The sequence below is a fragment of the Belonocnema kinseyi genome, chromosome 1 (assembly GCF_010883055.1).
Source record: "Belonocnema kinseyi isolate 2016_QV_RU_SX_M_011 chromosome 1, B_treatae_v1, whole genome shotgun sequence".
NCBI classification, from domain to species: Eukaryota; Metazoa; Arthropoda; class Insecta; order Hymenoptera; family Cynipidae; genus Belonocnema; species Belonocnema kinseyi.
In genome coordinates, this window is record NC_046657.1 from 97,801,074 (window position 1) to 97,827,645 (window position 26,572).

A 26,572-nucleotide genomic window follows, 5' to 3' on the forward strand; every position below is an offset into this window, starting at 1 on the left:
CTTAGAGACGACCTACAATCCGTTACGTAATTTAAGTACCGATTTATACTAAAGAATCGATCTTAACAATTGCAGAAGTCCGCCCCGGAGAAGTCCAGCACGTTACCGCCGCCGATCCCCAAGCCCAGGAGACCGTCGCCGAAGACGTTCACCAGATCGAAGACGCCGCTCCTCCGAACGACGAGACCGTCGTCGTTCGCCAGATCTCAGAGACAGCGGAAGACGCTCCTCCGACACTCGGGATAGATCTCATAGGTATGATAGATCTTCTTCTCGCGACAGATCTAGTAGACACGACCGTTCTAGAGATCGTAGAGACAAGGATCGCCGCTCGAAGTCCAAGGACCGTAAATCTTCACTAGATCGTTCCAAGGATTTGAAGCGGTCTGAGAAATCTCCCGAGAAACTCAAGGAAATTGTCATCAAGGATCTCAAGGACAAAGCTAGGGAAAGGAAGACGTCGGTTGACGAAAAGGCGAAGAAACCAGCGGATGCTCCAGCGCGTAAGGATTTGAGAAATGGAAGGTCTAAGTCTAGTAGCTCGCAAAGTAGCGAGAGTAGTTCCTCTAGTGACGAAGAACACCCGTTACGGTAAGTTTTGCTTTTGCTTATTTTTTTTTTTTTTTTTTGTTACCTGGAAGAAGACGAAGAAGGATGGAGTCTTGCGCAGAAGACTTTCATTGAAGAAGATGCTTTTAATTTAGGAATTCGTTAGGCAGTTTCTTCTTCTTATAATTCAAATTCATTGCATGTTTAGGTAAAAATGATGTGGGTATTATTAACCCTCAAAGTGCATACATGGTAAAAATCACGGTTAAGTGCATCGTGGGTGTTAAACACCCCAATGCATTTAATCATGTATTGTATAACCTATATGGAATATTTTGTCACAATAAAATTATCCGATATATTTTAAGATATCCTTTATAAGGCAGAGTTGATTTTATAGCCATTTATTTATTTAAAATTTGTTTAAAAAAGTTATTGAAAAAAGGTGAAAAAAATTTTGTTTTTTTTTACTTTAAAATTCATAACTCACGCAATTTTAATTATTTCAACATGAAAATTTATCACTATACTTTTGAAATAGGGTACTTTCGTAAAAAATTGCAATATGGGTGCTTTCAGAAAAGATATTTATTTCCACAGTCGAAAGTCAACTTTATGATAAAATGATGAAACAGATTTTATGCTTTTAAATCGATTTATTATTATAAAAATGTTAGGAACTTTCACATGTAATACTAGAAAAATACAAGAAATGGAAAAAAGAGGTATATAGTATAACTGTATTTTAACAATTATATTTTATTCAACACATCCACAGTCTGCTCTTGCATAACGAGCTGCCGTATGTTACAAGCCATCTAAAAAGAAAAAGATATGAAATAATCGAAAAAAATTATTATTTCACTTCATATGATATAATTAAGTTAGAAAGTAAATAAAAATCAATAAAATTTCAAAACAAAAATTTGCTCCAGAATTACGTTTTCACTCACTGAGTGTACACTGGGTGTTAAAGACCCCACGATTTTTTCACCTCCACTTTCAGCAGCTGCTGCTAGTAGACTGACGCTTGACGCAGTATGCTAAACAACTTTACTCACAGTTAGTGTCTCCAACTAAAACTAGATGGCGACACTTACTCAATTTTTTCGAATTAAGGGTAAATGGTAGTCTGTGACGCAATCAAAATTTGACCTTATAATGTTAATTTTGTGCGCCTTTTTTTTCTTAAACTAAATAAGTTAGTATGTCGAAATTTTGAGAGAAGGAAGAAAATACATGAGCCGACATCGGTTGGGTCCCTTGGAGTAATTATTTTTAAAGGAAAAGCGGTATGTAGCAGACGAAGCGACGGAAAAATTTGAAGTTGGAAAAAGCCCCTAGCGCCGCCACCTTCCTTTTGTGAAAAAAACGCAACGTGTTAGATAGTACAACTCAGATGGACAGCTGTGAATACTCAGTCGATAACACGGCTTCATTAAAGAATTAATTATTTAAAAATATTTAACTGGAATACTTGAAATTTGTAATCAAGAAGAAAAATTTGAACTTCCAAAGAAAAACATCATGTTCTACAAAAGATAGATTTTTTTTTAAATGCGTGAATATTAAACGAAACAGTTGAATTTTCAATTGAAATAGGCAATTTTTCAGCCAAATACTTCAATTTTGAACTAAAAAATATTTGTCAACAACAAAAGAAATAGTTAAATTTTCAGTTAGAGAAATTAATTTGTAACCAAACTGATGAATTTTCAACTAAAATGATAAATCCTCAACTAGAATCATTAAATTTGAAATAAAAAAAGTAGTTTTAAACTAAAACAATGAATCTTCAAATTAAATAGTTAAACATTCAACGAATTCGACGAATTTTTAAATAAAAAAAGCTAATTTTTAAACCAAAAATAGAATTATTACATTTTCAGTCAAAAAAGAAAGAATGTTTAACCAAACAATTGAATTTTTTTACTATAATTATGGAATATTCAGTTGGAATAGTATTACCATTTTAAGTTGAAAAAATTATTTTCTACAAAAAAAGGAACAAATTTTCAATAAAATAGCTCTTTTTTAAGCAAAGAAATGAATTTTTAATATAAATGATCAATCTTCCATAAAAACATTAATTTTTATGAAGAGTTTATTTTTCAACCAAGCAAATTTATTTATAACATAAAAGATTAATTTTTATCCAACTTAATTTCATTTTTTTTTACTACAAATTTAACCGTTCCACTTTGGGTGGGAAATTTACATTTCAATTTCAAAATTTAACAAGTTGGATGCATATGCCGACTTTTCTGTTAGAAAATCGACTTTTTTAAATGTAAAACCTACTTGTTTTGGTAGAAAATGATTTTTTTCTTTGAAAGTTAATCTCAATGTTTAAAAATTCTTCTGTCCGGTTGGTAATTAAAGTATTCCAGTTAAATATTCACCCTTTTAAATAAAAATTCATCTTTTATGCTATAAATAAATTTGCTTGGTTGAAAAATAAATTCTTTTAATTAAAGTTAATTTTTTTATTGAAGATTCATCATTTATATTAGAAATTCATTTCTTTGCTTAAAAAATGAGCTATTTTATTGAAAATTTGTTTCTTTTTTTGTAGAAAATAAATTTTTTCATTATTAAAAATTAAAATACTATTTCAGTTGAATACTCTATAATCTTAGTAAAAAAATTCAATTGTTTGGTTAAAAATTCTTTTTTTTTTTTTTTTTTTTGACTGAAAATGTAATTATTCAATTTTTGGTTCAAAAATTATCTTTTTTATTTCAAAATTCGTCGAATTCGTTGAAGGTTTAAACATTTCATTTGAAGATTCATTGTTTTAGTTTAAAACTATTTTTTTATTCATAATTTGATTATTCTAGTTTAAGATTCATCATTTTAGTTGGAAATTCATCAGTTTGGTTGCGAAATAATTTCTCCAACTGAAAATTTAACTATTGTTTTTGTTGTTAACTTGGTTTCAATTTTTGACAATTTGGCTGAAAAATTGCCTCTTTTAATTAATATTCAACTGTTTCGTTTAAAATTCAACTATTTAAAAAAATATTTTTTTTGTAGAACATAAGGTTTTTCTTTGAAAGTTAATCGCCTTGTTAAAAAAATTGTCTTCTTGGTCAAAATTTTCAAGTATTCCTGTTAAATATATTTTAATAATTAATTTTTTATGTGAATAATTTTTCAACGAAGCCGTGTTACCGACTGAGTATTCACAGCGGTCGATCAGAGTTGATCTATCTAACAAGTTGCGACTTTTTCACAAAAGGAAGGTGGCGACGTTAGGGGCTTTTTCCAACTTCAAACTTTTCCGTTGCTTCGTCTGCAACAAGGCAGTCACGGAAAACTTAAAAGTACTGCTTTTCCTTAAAAAATAATTACTCCAAGGGACCCAACCGATGTCGTCTCATATATTTTCTTCCTTCTCCCAAAATTTCGACATCCTAACTTAGTTTAAGAAAAAAAAGGCGCACAAAATTAACATTACAAGGTCAAATTTTGATTGCGTCACAGACTACCATTTACCCTTAAGTATGGTTTATAAGAGTTGGCAAATTGCTTGGGGTGGCTGACACCCTCATGCACTTTAAGGGTTAAATTCAATTTGTAAAGTTTCAAATTCCTAACTTCAAATAAAAATATGGCGTTTTCAATAAGAAAGATGGCTTTTTAACCAAATAGTTTAATTTTCGTTTACAAATATTATTTTTCTACAAAAAAAAAAAACAACGATTTTTGAACAAAATACATGAATTCTCAACTAAACAGTTGAATTTTCAATTAAAATGATCAATTTTCATCTAGAATTGATCAGTTTTAATTGATTGGAATGAATTTTACAAGGCAATTGTCACTAATTTCCACAAAATTAATACATTTGTCAAGGTTTTTAAAATTGGTGATGTTTAATTTTATACGTACTTAAGGTTTACAAGCTTCAAAATTTAAAAGCTTTCGAAGGATTCGATCACTCTCGAAATCTGGTTTGCAAGTCTTTGTGAAAATATTTAAATCTTTGTAAAATATTAAATATTTCACAATTATTTGTGAATTTGATTTTTTATAAGGTTTTTTTCTCTTCTGAAAAATTTGTGCCGATTGACATCATTGTGAAATCTTTCTGGAATCATTAAAATAATTGTGAAATTTTCTGAAATCTTGTATATGTATAGTTCAATTTTGAACTCTGCTGTACACTCAAAAGCCTTTTAATTTAAAAAAATTTAATTCCGATAACGCCCTATTTAAATATGCTAAATTTGTTAAAACTCGAAAAAAATTAACAATTTCTATCAAACTTCCCAAACTGTTTCCAATTTTCTATTTCTTACAATATATCTTACCGTTAAGAAAATATAATTTTAAGAATTGACTCAGAAGTATTTTTCTTTTTTGCAGAAGATCGGTGGATCCAAAACTTTCTCAGGAGAAACGAGACCGAGATCGGTTAGAAGAGACGAAAAAGAAGGAAAAGGAGAAGGAAAAGGAGAAGGAAAAAGAAAAGGAAAAGGAGCCAGAGAAAGTAAAGGAGAAGGAAAAAGAGAAAATAGTCGAGAAAGAAATTCCGAAACGAGTGGAGAAGGAAGTGAAAAAATGGGAACCCATCTCTCAGAAAAAACCGGAATTGAACGTTTCACCCAAAAAAATCCCGACTGCTAGTCTTCCTATTTCCAGACACAGGGTAATTTTTTTATTCCATTTTATTAATGCGGTTTATATTCCTTTTTTGTGAATTTTCTTGAAAATAAATATTTGAGATACTAAATAATTTATTGTAAATTTTTCTGACTTATCTTTCAGTTCTCCAAGAGCTTGTCCAGAACACCTTCGCCTTTCAAGAAGACGGAGGACATCATCGCAGCCAATAAACTCAAGCAACCCGTTTTAAAGTAATAAAAACTTTTATGATAATACAAATTGAAGCTTCGATTATTATTTTATATTTTACAAGACTGTTGACCATATTGGTAAATTGTTAAGTGGAGAAAAAATTGAACCTAATCTACTAAATCATTTGCTGTTATTATTTGAGAAAAAATTGAATCACTCGAGATCTATGAATAGAAATAATTATTTGTCAATGTTCTTAGGGAAGACAAAGTAGAATCGCCGAAAACTGTAGAAACTGTCGTTGCGGTCGCTGAAGTATTCCCGTTGAAGAAGGAAGAGAGGCTCGACAGATCAGAAAAAGTCGATAGGTCTATCAAATCAATTAAGCTTCCGGTGGAAGAAAAGAAATTGCCGAAACCTCTGGAACCTATTTTACCAAAAAAACTGGCTGAAATTGTGAAGAAAACGAAGAGGGATGAACGTGACGAGTCTTCAGATTCTGATGACAGCGATGACGGTCAGTTGAATTATTTTATTTACAATTGTCCTAGAATTAAAAATATTTAAAATTACACAGGCCGACAAATTTTAAAGCCAGAGACCAGACCTAACATTTTCGAAGGATTTGATGAGCTGAATCCGAATCCGAGCTCAAAATTGCTCCTGTATGTCAGGTTTTCAAGATATCCTAACCTAAAAGTGCAAAAAAACGCGTTTTTTAGCTGTTTTTGAGGTTATGTAACTGTACAAGAAAAATGTCTACTGCAGAGCTAATATGGAATTTGAAAGTACTAATCTTCCCCTTTCAAACCTAATGTGCCCTTTCTATTTCCGGTGTCAGTTTTTTGTTATAACCCCTAGAAGATCCAATATGGCGGTCACAATTTAGGGCTTTAAAAAAGAACAAAGGATCCCGCACAAAATACCAACAAAAAAGCGTACAGTCTTTTGGAACCAAACTTTGCACGTTGATAAAACAAAAGAAGACAGACTACGCGGAATACTACTGCGCACTCTGTGTGCATTTTAATGTTCACATTCGTTGTATTTGCGCACCGTTTTACGGCGCAGACAGTCTTCGATCCCTAGCTGGCGGCGCTTTTATGACGTGTTGTACGTAGGTGATGAAATTCGTTTTGTATTTGAAATCTGTCTAGCAGTTACATTTCGTGTCGATCGTGATTTTTGTATATAGTGAGTTTTAGAATTTTAACGTTACTGTTCATTATAAGAAAAAAAAATGAGTTCAAGAACTCCTTGCGCTAAGAAAGTTAATACGTTTTGTCACGTTTGTGGAAAGTATGAAACGGAGAAATACCGTTGATCAATTAATGATTCGATAAAAACGTCATACTTCAACTGTTATGGGACTTGAATGAAAAATTTGGATAACCCGTGGGTACCAATCTCAATTTGTCATATTTGCAGATTAGATTTGTCAAATTGGGAGGATGAAAGTACCAAGACGCAGACTGTTATTCAACCACCTGTTTGGCGTGAGCCCAACGATCATGATACTGATTGTTACTTTTTCTTATGAAAAACAGGAGGTTTTTCTAAAAAGTATTTGGAGAAGATCGTTTGTCCTGATGTAAAAAGTGTTACACCAGCCAAGATTGGTATTAAAAATCACTATGAAAACAAAAGTGACCGATCAACTCACGAATCAATGGATACTGACGATCCTAATGCAACTAAAGATTCTTCTTGGGAAGAATCAGATGATGAAAGTCCTAAATTTTTTGACCAAGACGGATTAGACGATTTTATAAGTAACCTTGATCTTCCAAAAGATAAAGCTGAGCTTTGCGCTTCAAGACTCAAAGAGCGGAAACTATTGTTACCTGGCACTAGAGTAACTGTTTGCAAAAATAGAGAAGAAAAGGTTATCAAGTACTTTTCAATGGACTGTGGGATTGTGTATTGTAATGATAACGAAGGACTCATTCATTTATATAAAATAAACTAATATACGCCAGAGGATTGGCGTCTTTTCATAGATTCGTCTACAGAAAGTCTGAAAGCAGTACTATTACATAATGGAAATAAGTACGCTGCAATTCCAGTAGGTCACTCAACTACACTGAAAGAATCTTATGATACTTTCCCATTACTCCTGATAAAAATAAAATACAATGCCCATAATTGGCTTATTTATGGTGACGTAAAAATGATAAATCTTATAATAGGTTTACAATCAGGAAACATTAAATACCCTTGTTTTCTTTGCCTTTGGGACAGTCGTGCAAGGGATGAACACTGGATAGCGGAGAAATGGCCAGACAGATTAGAGTGGACAGTTGTCAGTAAAATGTTGTTTATGAAAGTCTTGTTGACAGAAAGAAAGTATTATTGCAACCACTCCATATAAAACTAGGATTAATGAAGCAATTTGTGAAAGCCCTAAACACCGAAGGAGAATGTTTCAATTATATCAGATCTACATTTCCGCATTTAAGTAATGCCAAAGTTAAGGAAGGTATATTTCTTGGGCCTGATATAAGAAAACTTATCAAAGATGATGACTTTATCAAAACCATGACATCTATTGAAAAGGATGCATGGTTGTGTTTCAAAGATGTTGTATAGAAATTTTTAGGGAACAATCGAGATCCAAAGTTTAGAACCATTGTATCTAGTATGTTAAAGAATTTAAAAAGATTAGGTTGTTTTATGAGTATGAAATTACATTTTCTCAAATCTTATTTGGATTATTTCCCAGAAAATTTTGGAGCATTCAGTGAAGAAATGGGCGAACGCTTTCATCAAGACTTTCATCAAAAAGAGCAACATTATCAAGGTCGATGCAATGTAAGAATGATAACCGACTATTGCTGATCTTTGCAAAGAAATTATAATGACCCTACCAGTCATTAACGAAAGTCTCTTCAACGATCGTTTGACATGAAGCGCGAACGTTTCCATAAGAAAACAAGCAATTAGTTTCACCTTCATTGTACATACAATCTAAAGTCTTTCCTTGATTGGATGGGCAATCTAAAGTCTTGCCTTAATTGGCTGTGGAAAATATTAAGTACTTCTTTGCTTAGCTGGACAATCCCAAGTCTTGCCTTAACTGACTGGGCATTCGTAAGTCTTGCCTTGTCTGGCTGGACGATTCAAAGTCTTGTCTTGACGGGCTGGACGCTAAAAAGCCTTGCCTTTATTGGCTGGAAAATCTAAATGCTTGCAATAATGGCTGGGCAATCTAAAATCTTGCCTTATTTGGCTGGAAAATATTAAGTACTTTCTTGATTAGCTGGACAATCCCAAGTCCAGCCTTAAGTGGCTGGAAAATATTGAGTCTTACTTTAGTAAGCTGGAAAATCCTAAGTAAATTTACAATATTAAATGAATCATAATAGTAAATTTTTTTTTTTTTAAAGCCATAACTGTTTTCCATATTCGCTCTTCTAGGAGTTATAACAAAAAACTGAGCCAATCGAAAAGGAACCCAGAAAACCCCTCGGATAACATTTTAAAGGGACAATGGCATACCATCTCGGCGTTAATTGGTTAATACGCTAAATTGAAAAATTTGATTTCAAGGTTAGCCCACTTGTAGTGTGGAATTCAATTATTTCACGAAATGTTAACGGCTAAATTCGCTGCTCCCAGGGTTAGGTGGGTTAGCTTGCTTATGATTTGGTAGGGGTGATTTCTGGGTTTAGGTGGATTAGCAGGTAGGTGGGTTAACCCACTTGTGGCATGAAACTTCATTATTCCAAGAAGAACATACGACTAAACTTATTGTTCGCAGAGTCAGGTGGGTTAGAATGCTTGTGACTGGTTAGGGGTGGTTTCTACCCCTAGGAAACGGCTTCCGTACAAATGAGAAGACACGGGTTCCATATTTTTTATTGTTTTATCAATGTGCAAAGTTTGGTTCCAAACGACTGTACGCTTTTTTGTTGGTATTTTGTGCGGGATCCTTTGTTCTTTTTCAAAGCCCTAAATTGTGGCCGCCATATTGGATCTTCTAGGGGTTATAACAAAAAACTGACACCGGCAATAGAAAGGGCACCCTCGAAAATCTCTGAAATAATATTTTGAAGAAAAAATATCGTACCGTCAGCAATAGAGAATGCGTTGTATAAATCTGAACACCTCAGCGTTAATGGGTTAAAACGCTAAAATAAAAAATTTCAAATTACAATATTTTGGTGAAAAATAAAGATATCCTAATAAATCCAAGTAGGTTTGAAAGGGGAAGAATAGTACTTTCAAATTCCTTATTACCTTTGTGGTAGACATTTTTCTTGTACAGTTACATAACCTCAAAAACAGCTAAAAAACGCGTTTTTTGCACTTTTAGGTTAGGATATCTTGAAAACCTGACGTACAGGAGCAATTTTGAGTTCGGATTCGGATTCAGCGCATCAAAATCCTTCGGAAATGTTTGGTCTGCTTTCTGGCTTTTGACTTTTGTCAAATTTTGTCGGCCTGTGTTAGTCAGAATCGATTGACTAGATCAAAATTAATATATTTTACAGATAGGAAAAAGTTGAAGAAGGTAGAGCGATCTAGAAAACCTAGGAAAACATCGACTGAGGATGAAAAATCGGACAAGAGCAAACCGGTGTCGAGCTCAGATACTGAAGAGGAGAAAAAAGCAGCTGATAAATCGAAGAAATCCCGAGACTCTAGTCGAAACGGTAATTATAAATTCTATTTTATATTTTAGTGTTCCATTTGTACTTCTCAAGGTTTTAAATTTTTATTTCATTTTCAATTTTCAAGGTTTGAAAGCAACCTTTCCAACTTACATGATTTAAATTTTTGAGGCTTTGAAACTTTTTGTTTAATCAAGATATAATTTTTCACAGTAAAGAGCCATTTAAATATTTTGCAATTTTTTAAATAATTAACTCGGAATATGTATACCTTTTTTCGATTTTATTACAAAGAAATTTTTTCAGTTTCTAGGGATTCAATTAATATGTTTCATTTCCTTATATTGAAGGTCTTTCTGAGCGTCTTAGAAGTGGTTTAAAAAAATATAACATTGATGTGTATTTTACAAACAACCACACACTTAATAAGTTTTCTTTGTTTAAAAATAAAGACAAAGATAACATAGGAAACTTATCTGGTTTAGTATATATGATGAATTGTAAAGGTTGCAATAAGATTTATATTGGTGAGACAGGTAGGAGATTAAAAACTCGTATTTATGAACACAAACGGGATTGTGAATTAGGCAATCAAAATACTGATTTGTCACAATATGCATGGTAATTTGATCACTATTTTGAGATTAATGATATAAAAATTTTAACTCGTGAAAACAATACTCAAAAAAGAAAAATATTAGAGTCTATTTCCATAAATAAATTTATTACAAATTCTATCAATTTGAAAACTGAAATATTAAATGTAAATAAAATTTATCAGACTATTTTATAAAAAATGATTTATATATAAATTATTAAATAAAATTTTTAAATTCATTTTACTTTGGCGCACTTTTCATTAAATTCTCCATTTTAAAATCGGCCTTTCTTAATTACTCATGTAAAATTGATTATATAATTTGTAGCCTATTTTAATTTTGAGGCTTCAAATTTTTAATTTTTGGTATGTTTTTCTTATATAAAAAAGGACACTTCAAATTATGTATACGAAAAAAAAATTTGAACTTATAACAATTAGCTAATTTGGCTCACTCCAATAATATGCTCCTTTGTAAGGACTAAAGCAGAATTGAAATGTCTTGTTTTTGGATTTTAATATCAAAATTGACAGGTAAATTTATACACAATACAATTTTTTTAAATAAAATTTGTTAATTCTTTCCTTGTAGAAGACCTGCAACTAGGTTGAAACGTACGTCGGTTATATCAATTAAAATTGACGAATAAAGATTCATTGACATTTGAATCGATCGTTATTTATATTGAACCGTATGACCAGAATAAAACGCATTCTCTCATTAATAATATGTTTAATTTAGAATGATTTCAAAGTTTATATTATATATAGACTTAAATATATTAGCACCATTGATTAATTAAGTTATTAAATAATACTAAAAACATAATTATTTCTTGAATTTTTCACTACAGATCATGAATTTGAATGACACAAATTTTTATTTTATCTTCTTATAATTCAAATTTATTGCATATTTAGGTAAAATTGATGTGGGTAGTATTAAATTCAATTTATAAAGTTTCAAATTCCTAACTTCAAATAAAAATATTGCGTTTTCAGGGTGACCGCTAAACCGGGAAATGACAATGAATTTATTTCTTGACCGGAAATTTTACATATTTTAAAAGCAAAAATGTGCACAAGTTTCATTTCAACAGTCTTATAAAGAATTAAAGTATAAAAAAAACTGAACAATAATTGAATTGAGAAAACGATTCTAAATCCGTTCAAAATTTGAGAATTTGACAGATTGCAACTATTTGAATTCGAAAATCTTAATACGAATTGACATTAATATAATATCATTTATTCCGATAATTTTATTTTTAAATAACAATTTTAATTATTCATCCATAAAATACTTTTTAATTCAAAGTTTTAGGTTTTCCTTTACATTATTTTTTTATATTACATTGAATAAATAAATAAATAAATTATTTTTATTAGTTTTCTTAGCCTTTAAAAATTGCACTATTCATTCAAGACGAGGAAATTGAATACAAATAAATGTAAAAGTAAATACTTTAAAACTGAATTGTTTTACATAGAAAGCTTTGAATCTGTAGAATTTCGAAGAGCTTTTCAACTTTTAACGTCACAATTTGAATTGTTCTGTTTAAAAAGTGCTTAATTTGTAAGTGAAATTGTTAAATTTTGACGTATAAATATCAATTGAACACTTATTATTTGTAAACAAAATTTAAGTAATTTCAAGATATATTTCGTAGCTTTGAATAGATTCAAAATTAATTAAAAACTTGAAATGTTTTCAAGTAATTGAAAAGAAGTGTGTTAACATTTTTGTTTAGAACTTCTAAATACATTTTAAAATTAACCGAATTTTTCCTACAACTTTTGAAAAATTCTACAAATTAAAAAAATATATCCTTAAAATCTTCCAGGTTCTGTTGATCATTTTGGAAATCTCTTTAAGTCTGTTTTTCTACAAGTAATAAGTGTTCCTATTGTTGTTTATAAATTTTAATTTTAAGGATTTTTTTTAATTTGCAGGATTTTCTAAAAGTTCTAGGAAAAATTCATTTACAAATATATTTAAACCTTTCGAACAAATTTCAACAATAATTTTGAATTTGGAAAAATATAAAACCACTTCTAGATTTCTTAATATTTTGAAATAAAATTTTTAAGTTTTTGAAGGATGCGTAAACTATTTTAAATGAAAATAATTTAACTCCTAACTTAAAAAATTGTAAAGTTAAAAAAAATTATTTTTAATTTTTTAATTTGCCCAGCTTGGAATTACTTAAAGAATATAATTTTGAAATTTTTTAAAGTTCATTGCTTGATTCTTTAATTTAGAATATTGCAAATGTTAACGTGTATTTATATTTTTGGAATTTAATCTGAACCTTTGAACTCTATAATTTATCAAACTTCTAAATTTTGCAGTTTATCTGCATTTCATTTTAAAAATTTCAATTGAAAAGTGTTAGTACCATTCATTTCGTACGTGTAAATTTAATTTGTTGTTTATTGTTTATTACAATGAATGGAAAAATGATTAGAATGTATTTCGATTTTTTAAATTTCATTGACCATGAAAAACGTTTGCGAACCGGGTAAAAACCGTGAAATGACCGGGAATTTTTTTCTTCGATTAAAACGGCCACCCTGGTTTTCAACAAGAAAGATGGCTTTTTAACCAAATAGTTGAATTTTCGTCTAAAAAGATTATTTTTCTACAAAAAAGAATGATTTTTTAACAAAATACGTTAATTTTCATTTGAAAGGAGCATTTTTCAAACAAGTAGTTGAATGTTCGACTAGAAAAGATCAGTTTTTAACCAAAAATGGCTTAAGTTTTCAGTTAAAAAAATTAATTTTCCATAACAAAATTCAACCACAGATAAATTCTGGACTAAAATGAAGAATCTTCAACTGGAGTAGATGAATTTTAAACAAAGGAGTTTTACTTTCAACCAAAAAATCGAATTTTCAACTACAGTTGTGAATATTTAACACAAATATTTTATATTTCAATTTAAAAAGGCCAATTTTCAACCATACAGTTGAAGTTTGAATGAAAAAATATTACTTTTGAACTAAAATTGGAATAATTAAATTTCCAGCTTACAAAATAAATTTGTCATTGTAACAGAAGTTTCACCTAAAGTGATGAATTTTCAACTAAAATTATGAATCTTCAATTAGAATAGATGAATTTTCAACAAGAAATATGCATTTTGAAGAAGAGTTTCATTTTTAAGCAAAAAAAAAATTAATTTCGAAACAAGAAGATTAATTTTCTACCAAAAACACAAATTTTCAAAAAAATACGTAAATTTTCGAATATTTATCCGGAATACTTGGAGTTCTAAACAAAAAGATTCATTTTCAAATTTTGAAAAATAATTTTTTCTACCAAAAAAGGCGAATTTTCAACTAAAAATTAAATTGCTAAACTGCTGTTTAACAAAATTAATGTTTAATCAGAGAGTTACATTTTTCATTAAAAGGAGGGTGGGAATATTCAAATGGAATAATTACATTTACAGTTAAAATAAAAATTAAAAGATAAACATTTGAATAAAATAGTTCAAGTTAAAACTGGAATAGTTAAACTATCAATAAAAAAAGTAACTTTTAGCCAAACATATGTATAATGAATTTTAAACAAAATAGCCAATTTTTCAACCAACGGGATGAATTTTCAACTAAGTAACTTAATTTTAATTTCAATCAAGATTTTGATTTTTACATAAAAAATAGTTGAATTTTCAACAAACAGTGATTTTTCAGTCAAGAGGGAGAAAGAATTCCGGACAAAATCTTAAATTTTTAACTAAAAAGCTAAGCCTTCAACCAATAAGATTAATTTTCTACAAAAAAAAAAACGAATTTTCAATAAAATACATGAATTTTCAAGCAGATACTCAAATTTTCAACTAAAAATGATAAATTTTACAACCTAAAATTAAATAGTTAAATTTTCAGTTAAAAATAAATTTCAAACAAAAAAAATGAATTTTTAACTAAATATTTAAATACAAACGGTGAGCCTGAACGAACTTTAAATAGGGATGGCAAGAGAGATCTTATATTGTTTTTGGGTTTCGTTCTAGAATGCTTCAAAAACAATTTCCAGAAAAATTAAAATAATTATTATAGCCCTCATCGCTTATACCTCTGAAAAATGACACATTACTCACATGGGGTCAAATTGACCCCAGCTGACTTTTGAAATATTGTCATATTGAGTGTATTTTTACATAATTAATAATGTACCAACGTATTTAAATTTATGTAAAAATACACTTATTTTACAAGATTTATATTTAAAAGAATAATTAATCTGATTTTTGTACTTTAAATACAACTTACTTATTATTTTATTTACTTTCGAAATATGTTATGTTTAAAGTGCAAAAAATACAAGGTTAAAGAAAGTAATGATAATTTTTTCAATAATTTAATAAAGGCTGTATGTGCACAAGAATATAATAGTACGTTAAAAACTGTGTAAAAGTACACGTATTATGCAAGATTTATATTAAAAAGAATATTAAATATCATTTTTGTACTTCATACATAACTTATTTTGAAAATAAATCAATTTTTCAAATTTCCTTGAAAAATTGATATTAAAAAAAGCAAAAATAAAAAACAGCTCTAAGAATGATTAAAATTTTTTTTGCAAATTGTTTCTGAATCATTCTAGAACGAGACCCAAAAATAATATAAGACCTCTCTTTTCATCCCCATTTAAAGTTCGTTCAGGCACACGGTGTACAGTAACATAAAGATGCTTTTGCTAATAAACAATAATTTTTATTCAATCTCATAATGTAAAAAAAAGAAATGAAGCACACTATCGAAAAAATTCCCCCCACAATTCAAAGTTTTCCTGATTTTCCAGGTAGGGTAGACACCCTGAATATTTTGAAATCCTCTGTATGTTTGTGAAATCTTCGGTGAACCCCTCACTTTTTTGTAACCCAAATTTCTTTCTTTTTTTTTTAGAATCGAATGATCGTAGCAAAGAAAGAAAAGATACAAAGCGTCGCGAGCCAGAAGTCGAGACGAAAAAACGTTCGAAAAAGGAGGAAGAAGATCCAAAGAAGTACAAAAGATCCAGGAAAGATTCTTCCTCGCCAGAAGGGGAGCAGAGAAAGAAGACAAGTAGTGAGAAAGATAAGCTCAAATCGAAGAAATCGAAGAGGGATTCGAGCTCTGAAGATGAGCCTAAAAAGTCTCGCAAGAGGAGAGATAGTTCAACGGATGATGAAAAATTAAAAAGCAGGAAATCTAGGAAGGATTCAACGAGCGATGATGAGATTCGATCGAAATCAAAGAAAGCAAAGAGGGACTCGAGTTCGGATGATGAGGATCCAATCGTCGGAAAAGAAATCAAGAAGAAGAGGAAAGGAGACGACAGTAGCGAAGAAGAAAAAGTGAAGAAGAAGCGGAAGAAAAAACCGAAAACTAGTACTAGTGAATCTGACGTAAGTAGCAATATTTTTTATTTGAAATTAATTAAAGTAGTTTAATCATTTGTATTTATTATTATTTAAATATTTATATTCAATCATTTTAACACAAAATATTTTAAGTTATAACTTTCCATAATTTATTTAAAATATGCGTCAAACTTAATCATTTCAAATTTGAAGAAAATGTTTAAAAAGGAGATGGTACTTTATTTACAAATAGGGTACCATAATGGCCTATAGTGGAACTTTAAACCAATTTATAATAAGATCAAAGCTTCTAGTGTAGAGTTAGGCATTATGAAGAAAAAATAGAAAAAGTCGGGGGTTTTTGTAAGAAGTAACTGTAAAAAATAGTCGGGGCTGATACCTAGTCAATATTAGTATTTTTTTTCTCAGGTCACTTTTTAAAATGAAAAGATTAATATTTTTGAATTTACTTGAATGCTTTTTGAAATATTTCAGGGTATTTTTTAAGGAATCCGGGAAATTTCCAATAGATTTCAATAATTTGAAGGGATTTTTAAGGTTTTGGGGTATTTAAAAAACTTATAAGTCATTTCAAGAGGTCTTAATTTTGAAATATTTGAGGGAATTTAAAAAAATTCCAAGGTATTATTAATAATTTTCATTAATTTGAAGTGATATCAAAGCGTTTGAAATATTTTAGGATAACGTATTTTCTAGAATTTCGGAAGATTAAACGATTTTACAGGACCTATAAGGTTTTAAACTAATTTCACAGGATGTATAACATTTCCGAGGATTTCAGCGATTTTGAGGGATTTTAAAGCTCTCAATGTAATTTAATACATTCTCCAGGATTTCAGAAAATATCATAGAATTTGACTGGATTTTATCAAAATTTAGGGGATTGTAAAGAATTTATTCACGAGAAGTGAGGTATTTTGTAGCTCAACTGATTCAAAGATTTGAAGAGATTTTAAAATATTTTTTGCATTTCATCTGGAATTTGCCCTGAATTTTTCATAATTTATGCTGAATTCTTTTAAATGTACTCAATTTTACTCTTTTCATATTTTTTTATTTTTTTGAATTCACTTGATTTTTTTTGAAATTCAGTTTGATATCTTTTTATGAATTTCATCGAATTCTTCTCGTTTCCCTTAAATTCTCTAAGCTCACTCAAATTTTACTGAAATAAATGAATTTTTTTTATTTTTTAAATATTCCCAATTCATTTAAATTGTTTTGTGGTCATTAGAAACTTTTTTTGTAAGAAATTAGTAGAGCTTCAAAGATTCGAAGATATTTTTAATTTATTTTTTGGAATTCACCCTGAATTCTTTTAAACTCTCTTGAATTTTTGTATTCACTTGAATTCTTCTAAATTATACTTAATTCAATGGATTTTTACATTCTCATCATTTATGATTGAGAAAGTATTAGAATTTCGGAAATTTGACATCACACTTTTTCAACGGATCTCCACGTTTCGAGACCCCCTGAATCCGAAAATCAGGTTTTCATGATGGCGTCTGTCTGTCAGTCCGTCCGTCCGTAAACACGATAAGACTCGAAAAAATGAACGAATCAAATCCATCTTTGGCACACTTTTTCTAGGGCCTAAAAGAAAGGACGAGTTCGTTAACCAGCCATTTTTGATAAAAATTCAAAAAGTGAGCGCATTTTGAAAATTTTTGAGACCACTTTTTTCTGAATTTGAAAATTCTATGTACGGATATTTATAGTATTTAAAAGAACAAGCAATTTATCCTTATGACTTTTTCCGATAAAAAGAAAATTCTCAGAGTTATAGCGTTTTCAAAATTTTTTTAATCACCCGAAAATCAAAATTTGATGCCGAAAAACGCACGATATGAAAAAAAGTTAAGAGAAGAAAAACATTTCTTTTTGAAATCTCTACAAGATTATCATAAACAATTTTTGGATTTTCTTCAAAAATCGAAAATTCAAATTTTGATTGCACAAAAAATAATGGAAAATAAAAAATTCCATTTTGTGGACAAACATGAAGGATTCAAAAAAAGATGAATTAACAAAAATGGTTATCCCAAAAAAGATCTGCAATTTCGTTAAGAATCACTTCTTGATAGGACGCGTACTTTTTGTTTTATTCGTGAAAAATAACGTTGAAAAAAGTAATATAAAAAAAAATGTGTGGAAAAACGACGAAAGTTACGAGAAAAAAATCCAACAAAACCTGTTTACAAATGTCCATCGGAAATCGAGCGTGCAGCGCGAGTGTCACGATGAAAATGTGTACCTCAAAGCCTATAGAGCTTTGAGAAACTTAATCTTTGACTATACTTAATTAAGTAGACAATTCAGAATATGAAGACGCATATGAATACTGCCATCTAAAAGAGATCTTTTTGGTAAAGTTTTTTTCAAGCATTCCAAATGCAAAGGATAAGCATCCGGGCGCGAGGTGTAATTATGTTCAAGCGCGAAGCGCGAGATTCAACTGTCGCGCGCTCAAACTTGCGAGCGCAGCGAGCCGCGCGCGATGAGAATGTGCCCGCAAAGTGGGCAGATTTTTTTTTTACTTTTTAAAAGTTTTTCTTTAATTGTTCCTGAAGGCTGACCTTCTCTCGAATTCCTAAGCATTTCATCCAATTCTTTTGAATTCCCTTGCATTTTTCTACGTTCACTTCAAAGTTACTGAATTCAATGAAGTTTTTTTCATATTTTTAAATTGTTTTCAGTTCATTTGATTTATTCCAATTTTACGAGAATCAATGAAATTTTTATGATTAAAATTTTTTTCCTAATTCACTTCACTTCTTTTGAATTTAAATTCAATTGTTTTAAAATCTTACGAATTTATTCTGAATTTGTTACCATTTGAGCGCGAAAAAAGTACCCTTTGGTCTCTATATTTTAGCACGTAGGGACTGTGAGGCCTGAAATAAGAACATTTTGGGTATAATAATTTAAATTTTAAATATTCCAAACTGAGCAGTTAAATGTGAACTTTTAAGCCTTTAAAGTTACGTACTTTTTGATATGAAGTGTGTAAGAATCATATGAAATTAATTAATTTTGAGTTAAAGAGTTGGGAAATGAGAAATATTCCAGCAGCGAAAATTAGTGTGTAGTAAACTTAAATCGTCAAAAATTATGCAATATCTAAAATAATGATTGTGCAACAAAATTTTCATTCTTGTATATAATTACTTTTATGTTTAAACTTATAAATAAGGCTTAAAATTTAATTTGTGGGGTGAATATTGTAGAATTTGAAAAATTGAAAGATTGACATAGAAGTAAATTCAAAGCTTTCAAAATTAGAAAATTGAAAAATGCAGCATGAAAAAAATCATTGACTGTACATTAGAGCGTTTAAAATCTAAAAAAAAATTAATTTCAAAGTTTCCAAATGGAACAATTTTATTAATCGCTCATTTAAAACTTAAATCTTTAAAATTTCATGGTCTAAAATTCAAATTTGAACAAGCTTAAAAGAAGTCAAATTAAACCATTTGAAATGTAATGGGTGCAATAATAAAAACCTTAACTTTTTTTTGTAATTATTCACATTTATATTTTCCATGATAAAAAACTTTAATTCTATCAACAAATAATTTTGGATGTAACAAAATACGAAAAAAAGTTTACCTTAACAGACATGTCAAATTCCCGAATAAAATTTTAAACCCCACTTTTTTAAACCCGGAAATTGCGTTTAATCTAATATAATTGTTTCATCCTTTGGCCGAAAGAAAAATAAATTCCAAATGATAAAAATTGGACTGCAACATTAAAACTAATAAACAGCTCCAATTCCTTTTTCAGGAAAGCGAAGTGGAAGAAAAGAAAAAGAAAAAGGACAAGAAACACAAGAAGCATAAAAAAAGCAAGAAACACCGAAAGCATAAAAAGAAGAAAGTTGCCTACTCAGAAGAATCAGACGCAAGTGAAGGAAACACCGAAGAGGTGGAAAAAAAGCTCCGCGAAAAAGCTCTCAAATCTATGAAAAAGGGCCACAGCACCGAACGAAGTGACTGAAACCGAAAAAATGAGGATTCATACCCAACTTGAATGTTGAATCCGCCCGCAGTAAACGTGATTTCCTCGATCAATTTTTTTCCCTTTCCTGAAAGATTCCAAAAAAAAAAAAAACAACAAAAAAAACCCTCGGAATTCCAATTTTGAAAATATGTCTTATCAGTATCGAATTTCGGTATATGTAAGTTTTAAACTAGTTCCGATAAGTGTGTGTGACTTGAAAAAACATGATTAATAATCCATTTCTACAAGAATCGTTTGTCTCTTAATTGTCGAGGAAAGGTCTTAATTTTGTATTACAGCTGATTGAACGATTGGAGGTAGAATTGACCAGGTGTACAAATTGAATACCTTTGAAAGTGAAAAAGTCGATTTGAGTTGGACGAATTTTGCTTGAACGGCATTTGAAGTTCGAGGAAAGATTAGTTTTAAGGATCGTCGAGAGTATTGTAATATCTCATATTTACTGTAATACGTTTCTACGCGTTGTAACGTATAGAGAATTTCCGTTAACTTCATTATGAGAATATAAATGTGATTAATGCAATTTTTTCTTTCCTTTTGTGTTTTTGAATGTCAATTTTCTTCGATTTCATTTATTATTGAATTTATGAATATGAAGCATTAACCCTTCAAGTGCATTGTGGGTGTCTGACACCCCAAGAAATTTTCAAACTCTTATAAACCATACTTAATTCGGAAAAATGATCGTTTATCATACTGCATCAATCATCAGTTGGCTAACAGCAGCTGCTGAAAGTGGAGGTAAAAAAATCGTGGGGTGCAAATAAATATCTTTTTTGAAAGCACCCATGTTGCAATATTTTTTAAAATGAAATTACATTATTTCACAAGTATAGGGATAAATTTTCAGGTTAAAATAATTAAAATTGCGTGAGTTATGAATTTTAAAGTAAAAACCCATTTTTTCGCTTTTTTCAATATTTTTTTAACAAACTTAAAATAAATAAATGTCTATAAAATCAACTCTATCTTATAAAAGATACCTTAAACTATATCGGATAATTTTATTGAGGCCAAATATTCAATAGGGGTTAAACAATACATGATGAAATACGCTGGGGTGTTTAACACCCACGATGCACTATTCCGTGATTTTTATCATGTATGTACTTTGAGGGTTAAACAAGGTGGCCGCTGGTCTGGGAAACCCGGAAATGACAGTGAATTTATTTTTAGACCTGGAATTTTATAAATTTTGAGAAGAAAAATCTTTCCAAGTTCGATTTTAACCGTTTTTTTTTAAATAATTGGTTAAATTTTTGTATTTTTTAATTATGCTATCATTCAGTTGACAATGCCTAATCCAATAATCTTTTACATAAGAAATTTTCCATTTTTATTTATAAGCGTATATATAAATAAATACTTTTTTAAAATAGATCTGAACTTCAAATGTTAAAAAGTGCAGAATAGTAGATTTGACAAAAAGATTCTAAATCTGTTGCAAATTTAAGAATTTCCAGATTTTAACGTTAAAAATTAAAACGGTTTTAGTTATTAAGACACTCTTAGTCATTAAGAAAGTGTAAGCGTCTGATTTAAACTTTATAAACGATTTTCAACTTAAAAATTACTTTATAATCATATATTCTTAAGTAAAGGCTTTTATTAAATTAATAATATTGTTTCAGACTAAAATATTTAATTTTTATCCCATTCAAATTGAAATTTTTCAATTAAGATAAGGAATAATTATTAAAAATTTAGTAATATTTGATTTTATTTAAGACGAGTAAATTTAAACTAAATATTGAAAAGTAAACAATTTGAAACTGAATTGTTTGGCATAGAAAATCTGGAATCGTTAAATTTTCAAAGAGCTTTTAAACTTTGAACATTACAATTTTAATTTTATTTAAAAATGTTTAATTTGTAGAAAAATTGAGTAATTTTAAGAGATATTTAGAAGTTTTTTAAAGGTTCAAAATCATTTTTAAACTTGAAATTATTTCAAATAGTTTTAAAAAAGTGTGAAACCGACAAAATACAAACAAAATACCAACAAAATAGCCAAAGCCTAATTTAAAACAAAATATAGATTCTTTCAGATTTCAAACAAAAAATGTTGAAGCTTTTTAAGAATTCTAAAAGGCTTAAACAAAAAATAAAAACATTATTTTAAGGTTCCCAGGAAATTTAAAAATTATTTTTCATTTTGAAAATTATTTTAAGACACTCTTTAAAAAGGTTTTAAAAGATCAATTTTATAACATGAGTTTGACCGCAAAATTTATGGGCATGGCAAAACAATAAATAAATCAAAAGTATTGTTCCTTATGTTTTTGGGTGAGCTAAATTCGAATTCGTCTTCAAAATTCGAATATTTTGACTTCAAAATTAAATATGGCGGTTTTTGCATACAAAAATAGTGAAAAATGTTTGATTTTTATAATTTTTTCAGACATAAAACGCGTTAATATCTTAAAATGTCTTCAACCATCGGTGCACAAAATTTTTTAATTTCAACAGAAAATTTTTACAAGAATATTCTTTCACTATTTCTAAGGTATTTTTGTTCTTGGAAAATTTGTACCAGAACCTATAGATTTTAGGAAATAATTGATCAAACTTCATGCGAATTCTTTTCTCATGAAGTTTGATAAATTTTTTCCCAAAATTTATAGGCTGTATATTTAATTTCTAGACATTTTTATTCCATGGAACTTTTTTTTAAACATTCAAGTTTTTGAGAAAAACAAAGATGATGAAAAAAACCAGTTTTTGGAACATTTTTGCATTTTGTCCGCCATTTTGGAAGAAAAAACATTTATATATATAAATTTTTTGTTAAAGTTTAAGAATGTTGTGCACCGATGGTTGAAGAAATTTTAAGATATTAAAACGTGTTATGAATTATTTTCTTTTTGATTCTAATAGCGTTCGATTGTCTCAAAAAATCCACGTTTAATTTTTTTCAATTTTTTTTTTGTTGAGCTTGTTCTTTGATAATGAAGATACCTTGTAAGTTTGATGCTTACTAAATAACTTTTGTAGCCAGGATAATTCTTTTTTGTTCCAAACGAATTTTCTACTTTTTCTTTGAAATGATAATAGAAACGAAAAAAAGTTAAGATAAAAGTTTGCATTTCTAAAAAAATTCTACGAAAAATGTCTCTTGTTTGTACAGAACACGTGCAGAACTTCAAATTAAACGTTTTAATAGATTATTTAAAAACATGGTCGCTATAAAAAACCAATTTCGAAATTGCTTGACTTTTTCCTGAACAAGTTTTTATTTTCCTTCACAATTAAAAATCTTTCTTGCTGGTTCAAGTTTCAACCAAAGAAGATGAATTCTCAACAAAATATTTATATTTTTAACCAAACAAATAAGTTTTCAACTAAAATGAGGAATCTTTATTAAAAAAATTAAAAAAAAAAGAATTTTTAACCAAGAAGAATAATTTTCTATAAAAAAAGACTTTTCAACAAAATACATGAATTTATAACTGAAAAAGATACATTTTCAACAAAAAATGGAATATTTATATTTGCACTTCAAAAAGTTGATTTTTAACCAAAGGAAAAGATGAATTTTTCACCAAGAAGATGAATGATCTACTATAAAACAAGAACTTTCAACAAAATTCCTAAAATTTAAATTAAAGAAATTAATTTTCAACTATAATGATGAATACTCAAATTGAAAAATTAATTTCGAAGCAAGCAGTTGAATTTTCGACAAAAAAGATTAATTTTCTATAAAAAAAAGAAGAATTTTCAACAAAATGCTTAATTTTCAACTAAAAAGGATCAATTTTCAACAAACAATATAATGATATTTCAACCAAAAAGATTTTCATTTTAAAACAAAAAAAGTTGAATTAAACCAAAAAATACGAGTTGTAAATTAAATGGTTTCAAATCCTCGATTAAGAAAAATAGTTTTAAACCAAACAGTTGCATTTTTAGCAAAAAAGGTCGAAATTTTACGACTTGAATTTTCTATAATACAGTTAAATTTTCAAAATGGAAATGTGAATTTTCAACAAAACAGTTAATATTCGACCATAAAGTTTAATTTTCAGCCCAAGAATAAGAATTTTTTAACAAAACAGGTGCATTTTTATCCAAAAAGTTGGACTTTTTCAAAAACAAAATTGTTGAATTTTAAACAAAATATTAAAAAATGTATGTTCATTCCCTAAATATAAAACTGATAAAAATGTGTTTTTCGAGGATAACAATATTAATTCAAATAATAGAGTACAGTATTTACAATATGTTAATAATTACACACATGTGAAGTTTTTGAAATTTAATTGAACAGTCACAATGATACTGCACTCTCGGAAATTGGAACAAATTTAGGGCTGCACAAGAATAATATGGAATTTTCGTTTGTGAGAATGAAAAATGAAGACAAAGCACAAAAAATCCGAAAATCAAGACAGCGATAAAAACACATTTAAAATTGCTTACTTTCAAAAAAGACGAAGCCGTAAAAATTGAGCATCAACTTAAAATGTTTAGTATACAAACATTTTTAATTGAAAATGTATTGCTTGGTTCAAATGAACATAAATCAATTTTAATCTCAGCGTATTTAAAATTTAATAAGTTTGAATTTAAATTGCTGAGAATTGCGTTCGTTATTCGAAAATTTAAAATGCAAGGCTCACAATTACAATTTCAAAATAAAACTTTGATAATGTTATTTATATTTTTATGAATAACTGTTCAATTGAAAACGTCAAAAAATTATGAAAGGACCCATTTGCGGCCTTTGTTAATTATTATTTTCAGAATTCTTAAACATTGAATGCTTCCTTCAATTTTTAAGACTTGAATTTGAACTAGTGTTGAGCTTTGATTGTCCTAAATAAAAATTAAACAATTTTTCAAATTTCAAGGCTTGAATATAATTTCGAGATCTTACATCGTTTACGAGAAAAAATCAAAAATTATATTCAAACAAAAATTTCCCGGCCTTAAAAATAAGGAAGTCCTCATAAAACTGACAAGATGCCGTTCTTATATTAGCAGAATCTGTGAATAAATTTCGGCAAAAAAGGAGGGGATCTACAGAAAATTTTCTTGATTTTTTTCGCCGAATTTTGAAAGCATAAAAGAAGGTTTTCAGGAAACCCCCATCTTTTTGATTCTTTCCCGGTATTTAAAACATTTTTCTGCTAATAAAAAAAAGCAATCCTATCAGTTTTACGCGAATCAATACATATTTTAGGTCGAGTAATTTTGGTTAATATGATTTTTTTATCGTTAACAATGCAGATATCATAAAAGTACAAGAGGTATTTTTTTGCGAAATTATCTAGAAATATAAACTTTTATCTTACAATTTTTTGTACACCTTTCTTTCTTACCGTTAATAAAAGAAAATTCTATTTTTTAACCATATTTTTTTTAGTGCTAAGCAGTAGTACCATCTAACATATATCTTCAAAAATAATCATTACGTAATGAATGAGCGCTCCTTACCCGATGTCACCATTCAATTGTTAAGACCATTCAATGGTTGTTCATTTAAAAAAATGCATTTTTGCACAAAATACATAGAGTCTTAGCAAATAGTTAAATGTTCAATTAAAAAATTTAACTTTTCATAAAAAAAGCAAGTTCTAACCAAAGTGATGTATTTTCAATTAAACTGACGAATCATCAACTGGAATAGATGAATTTGATCTAAAAAGATTATTTTTTAATCAAACAGTTCATCTTGTAACCAAGTAGTTTTAATTTCAACCAAAAATATGAATTTCCAACTAAAATGATGAATATTTCACGGGAATACTTGAATTTTAAACCAAAAAGATGAATTTTCAAAGAAGAAGATTATTCATACAGCATACGGTATCGGCGGGATATCCCATTTTTCTACCAGGATATCTTAGGCATATCCCAGGAGATCCTAGGGATATCGCAATTGATATCCTACAGGGCGAAAATCTCGATATCCCTGGAATACCCCAAGGATATCTCAGAATATCATTAATGTCCAAAATTTATATGCCAAGGATGTTCCCAAGATATCCCAATTCTATAATTTAGTATATTACTGGAAATTTAAATATATCTACTGCCAATTATATTTATATTCAATCGTATCAATAAAATAAGAAATAATTTAACAATATTAGGTATTTTCCGGATATTTGATACAAAGTACAATCTTATAAAGTGCAATAATAGTAAAGTTCGCTCTAACGTCACTTCCGGCTAAATTCCATCATGGCTGTTAGTGTGTGAAAACTGTCGCGCAGTAATAAGTGACACTTTAACAAAAATCAACAATTTCTCGAATATTCGTGTCAAATTATAATCAATGGTCATTTATATTGTACGCACGAACGCGGTACATATTAGTTTAATTGTTTTTTTTTATCATAAAAACTGATTTTGCCGTTGAAAAGTGCGATCTCTAAACTGCGCAACTTAGATTTTACAAGTACAATAACAGCCAACTTTTAAAGGACCCCGCACTAAATGTATGTGAAAATGGCTTTCGATGGATTTAGCTGAAACTTTGTAATTTTTAAGGTTATACCAGGTGTATACATATGAAACCGGTATTTTTTCAAGAAAAAAACACATTTATTTCAAGAAAAAAACACATTTATTTCAAGAGAATGATAACAAATATT

At 28.9% G+C, this 26,572-nt stretch overlaps 1 protein-coding gene across 4 annotated transcripts in view; it reads left to right on the forward strand.

Annotated features, from left to right (window-relative positions):
• LOC117176105 (serine/arginine repetitive matrix protein 1) overlaps positions 1-20,493 on the forward strand; it is a 50,558-nt gene extending 30,065 nt beyond the window's left edge. For 3 of the 4 annotated variants that reach the window (XM_033366144.1, XM_033366154.1, XM_033366164.1), the window contains 7 exons: positions 76-591; positions 4,921-5,203; positions 5,323-5,411; positions 5,613-5,869; positions 9,846-10,007; positions 15,487-15,968; positions 19,734-20,493. In XM_033366144.1, the coding sequence (XP_033222035.1) occupies positions 76-591; positions 4,921-5,203; positions 5,323-5,411; positions 5,613-5,869; positions 9,846-10,007; positions 15,487-15,968; positions 19,734-19,946 (2,002 nt within the window). In that variant the 3' untranslated portion in view covers positions 19,947-20,493. The remainder of the gene's footprint in view (positions 1-75; positions 592-4,920; positions 5,204-5,322; positions 5,412-5,612; positions 5,870-9,845; positions 10,008-15,486; positions 15,969-19,733) is intronic. The other variant, XM_033366171.1, reaches the window with a different exon arrangement.
• Positions 20,494-26,572: the final 6,079 nt, after the last annotated feature.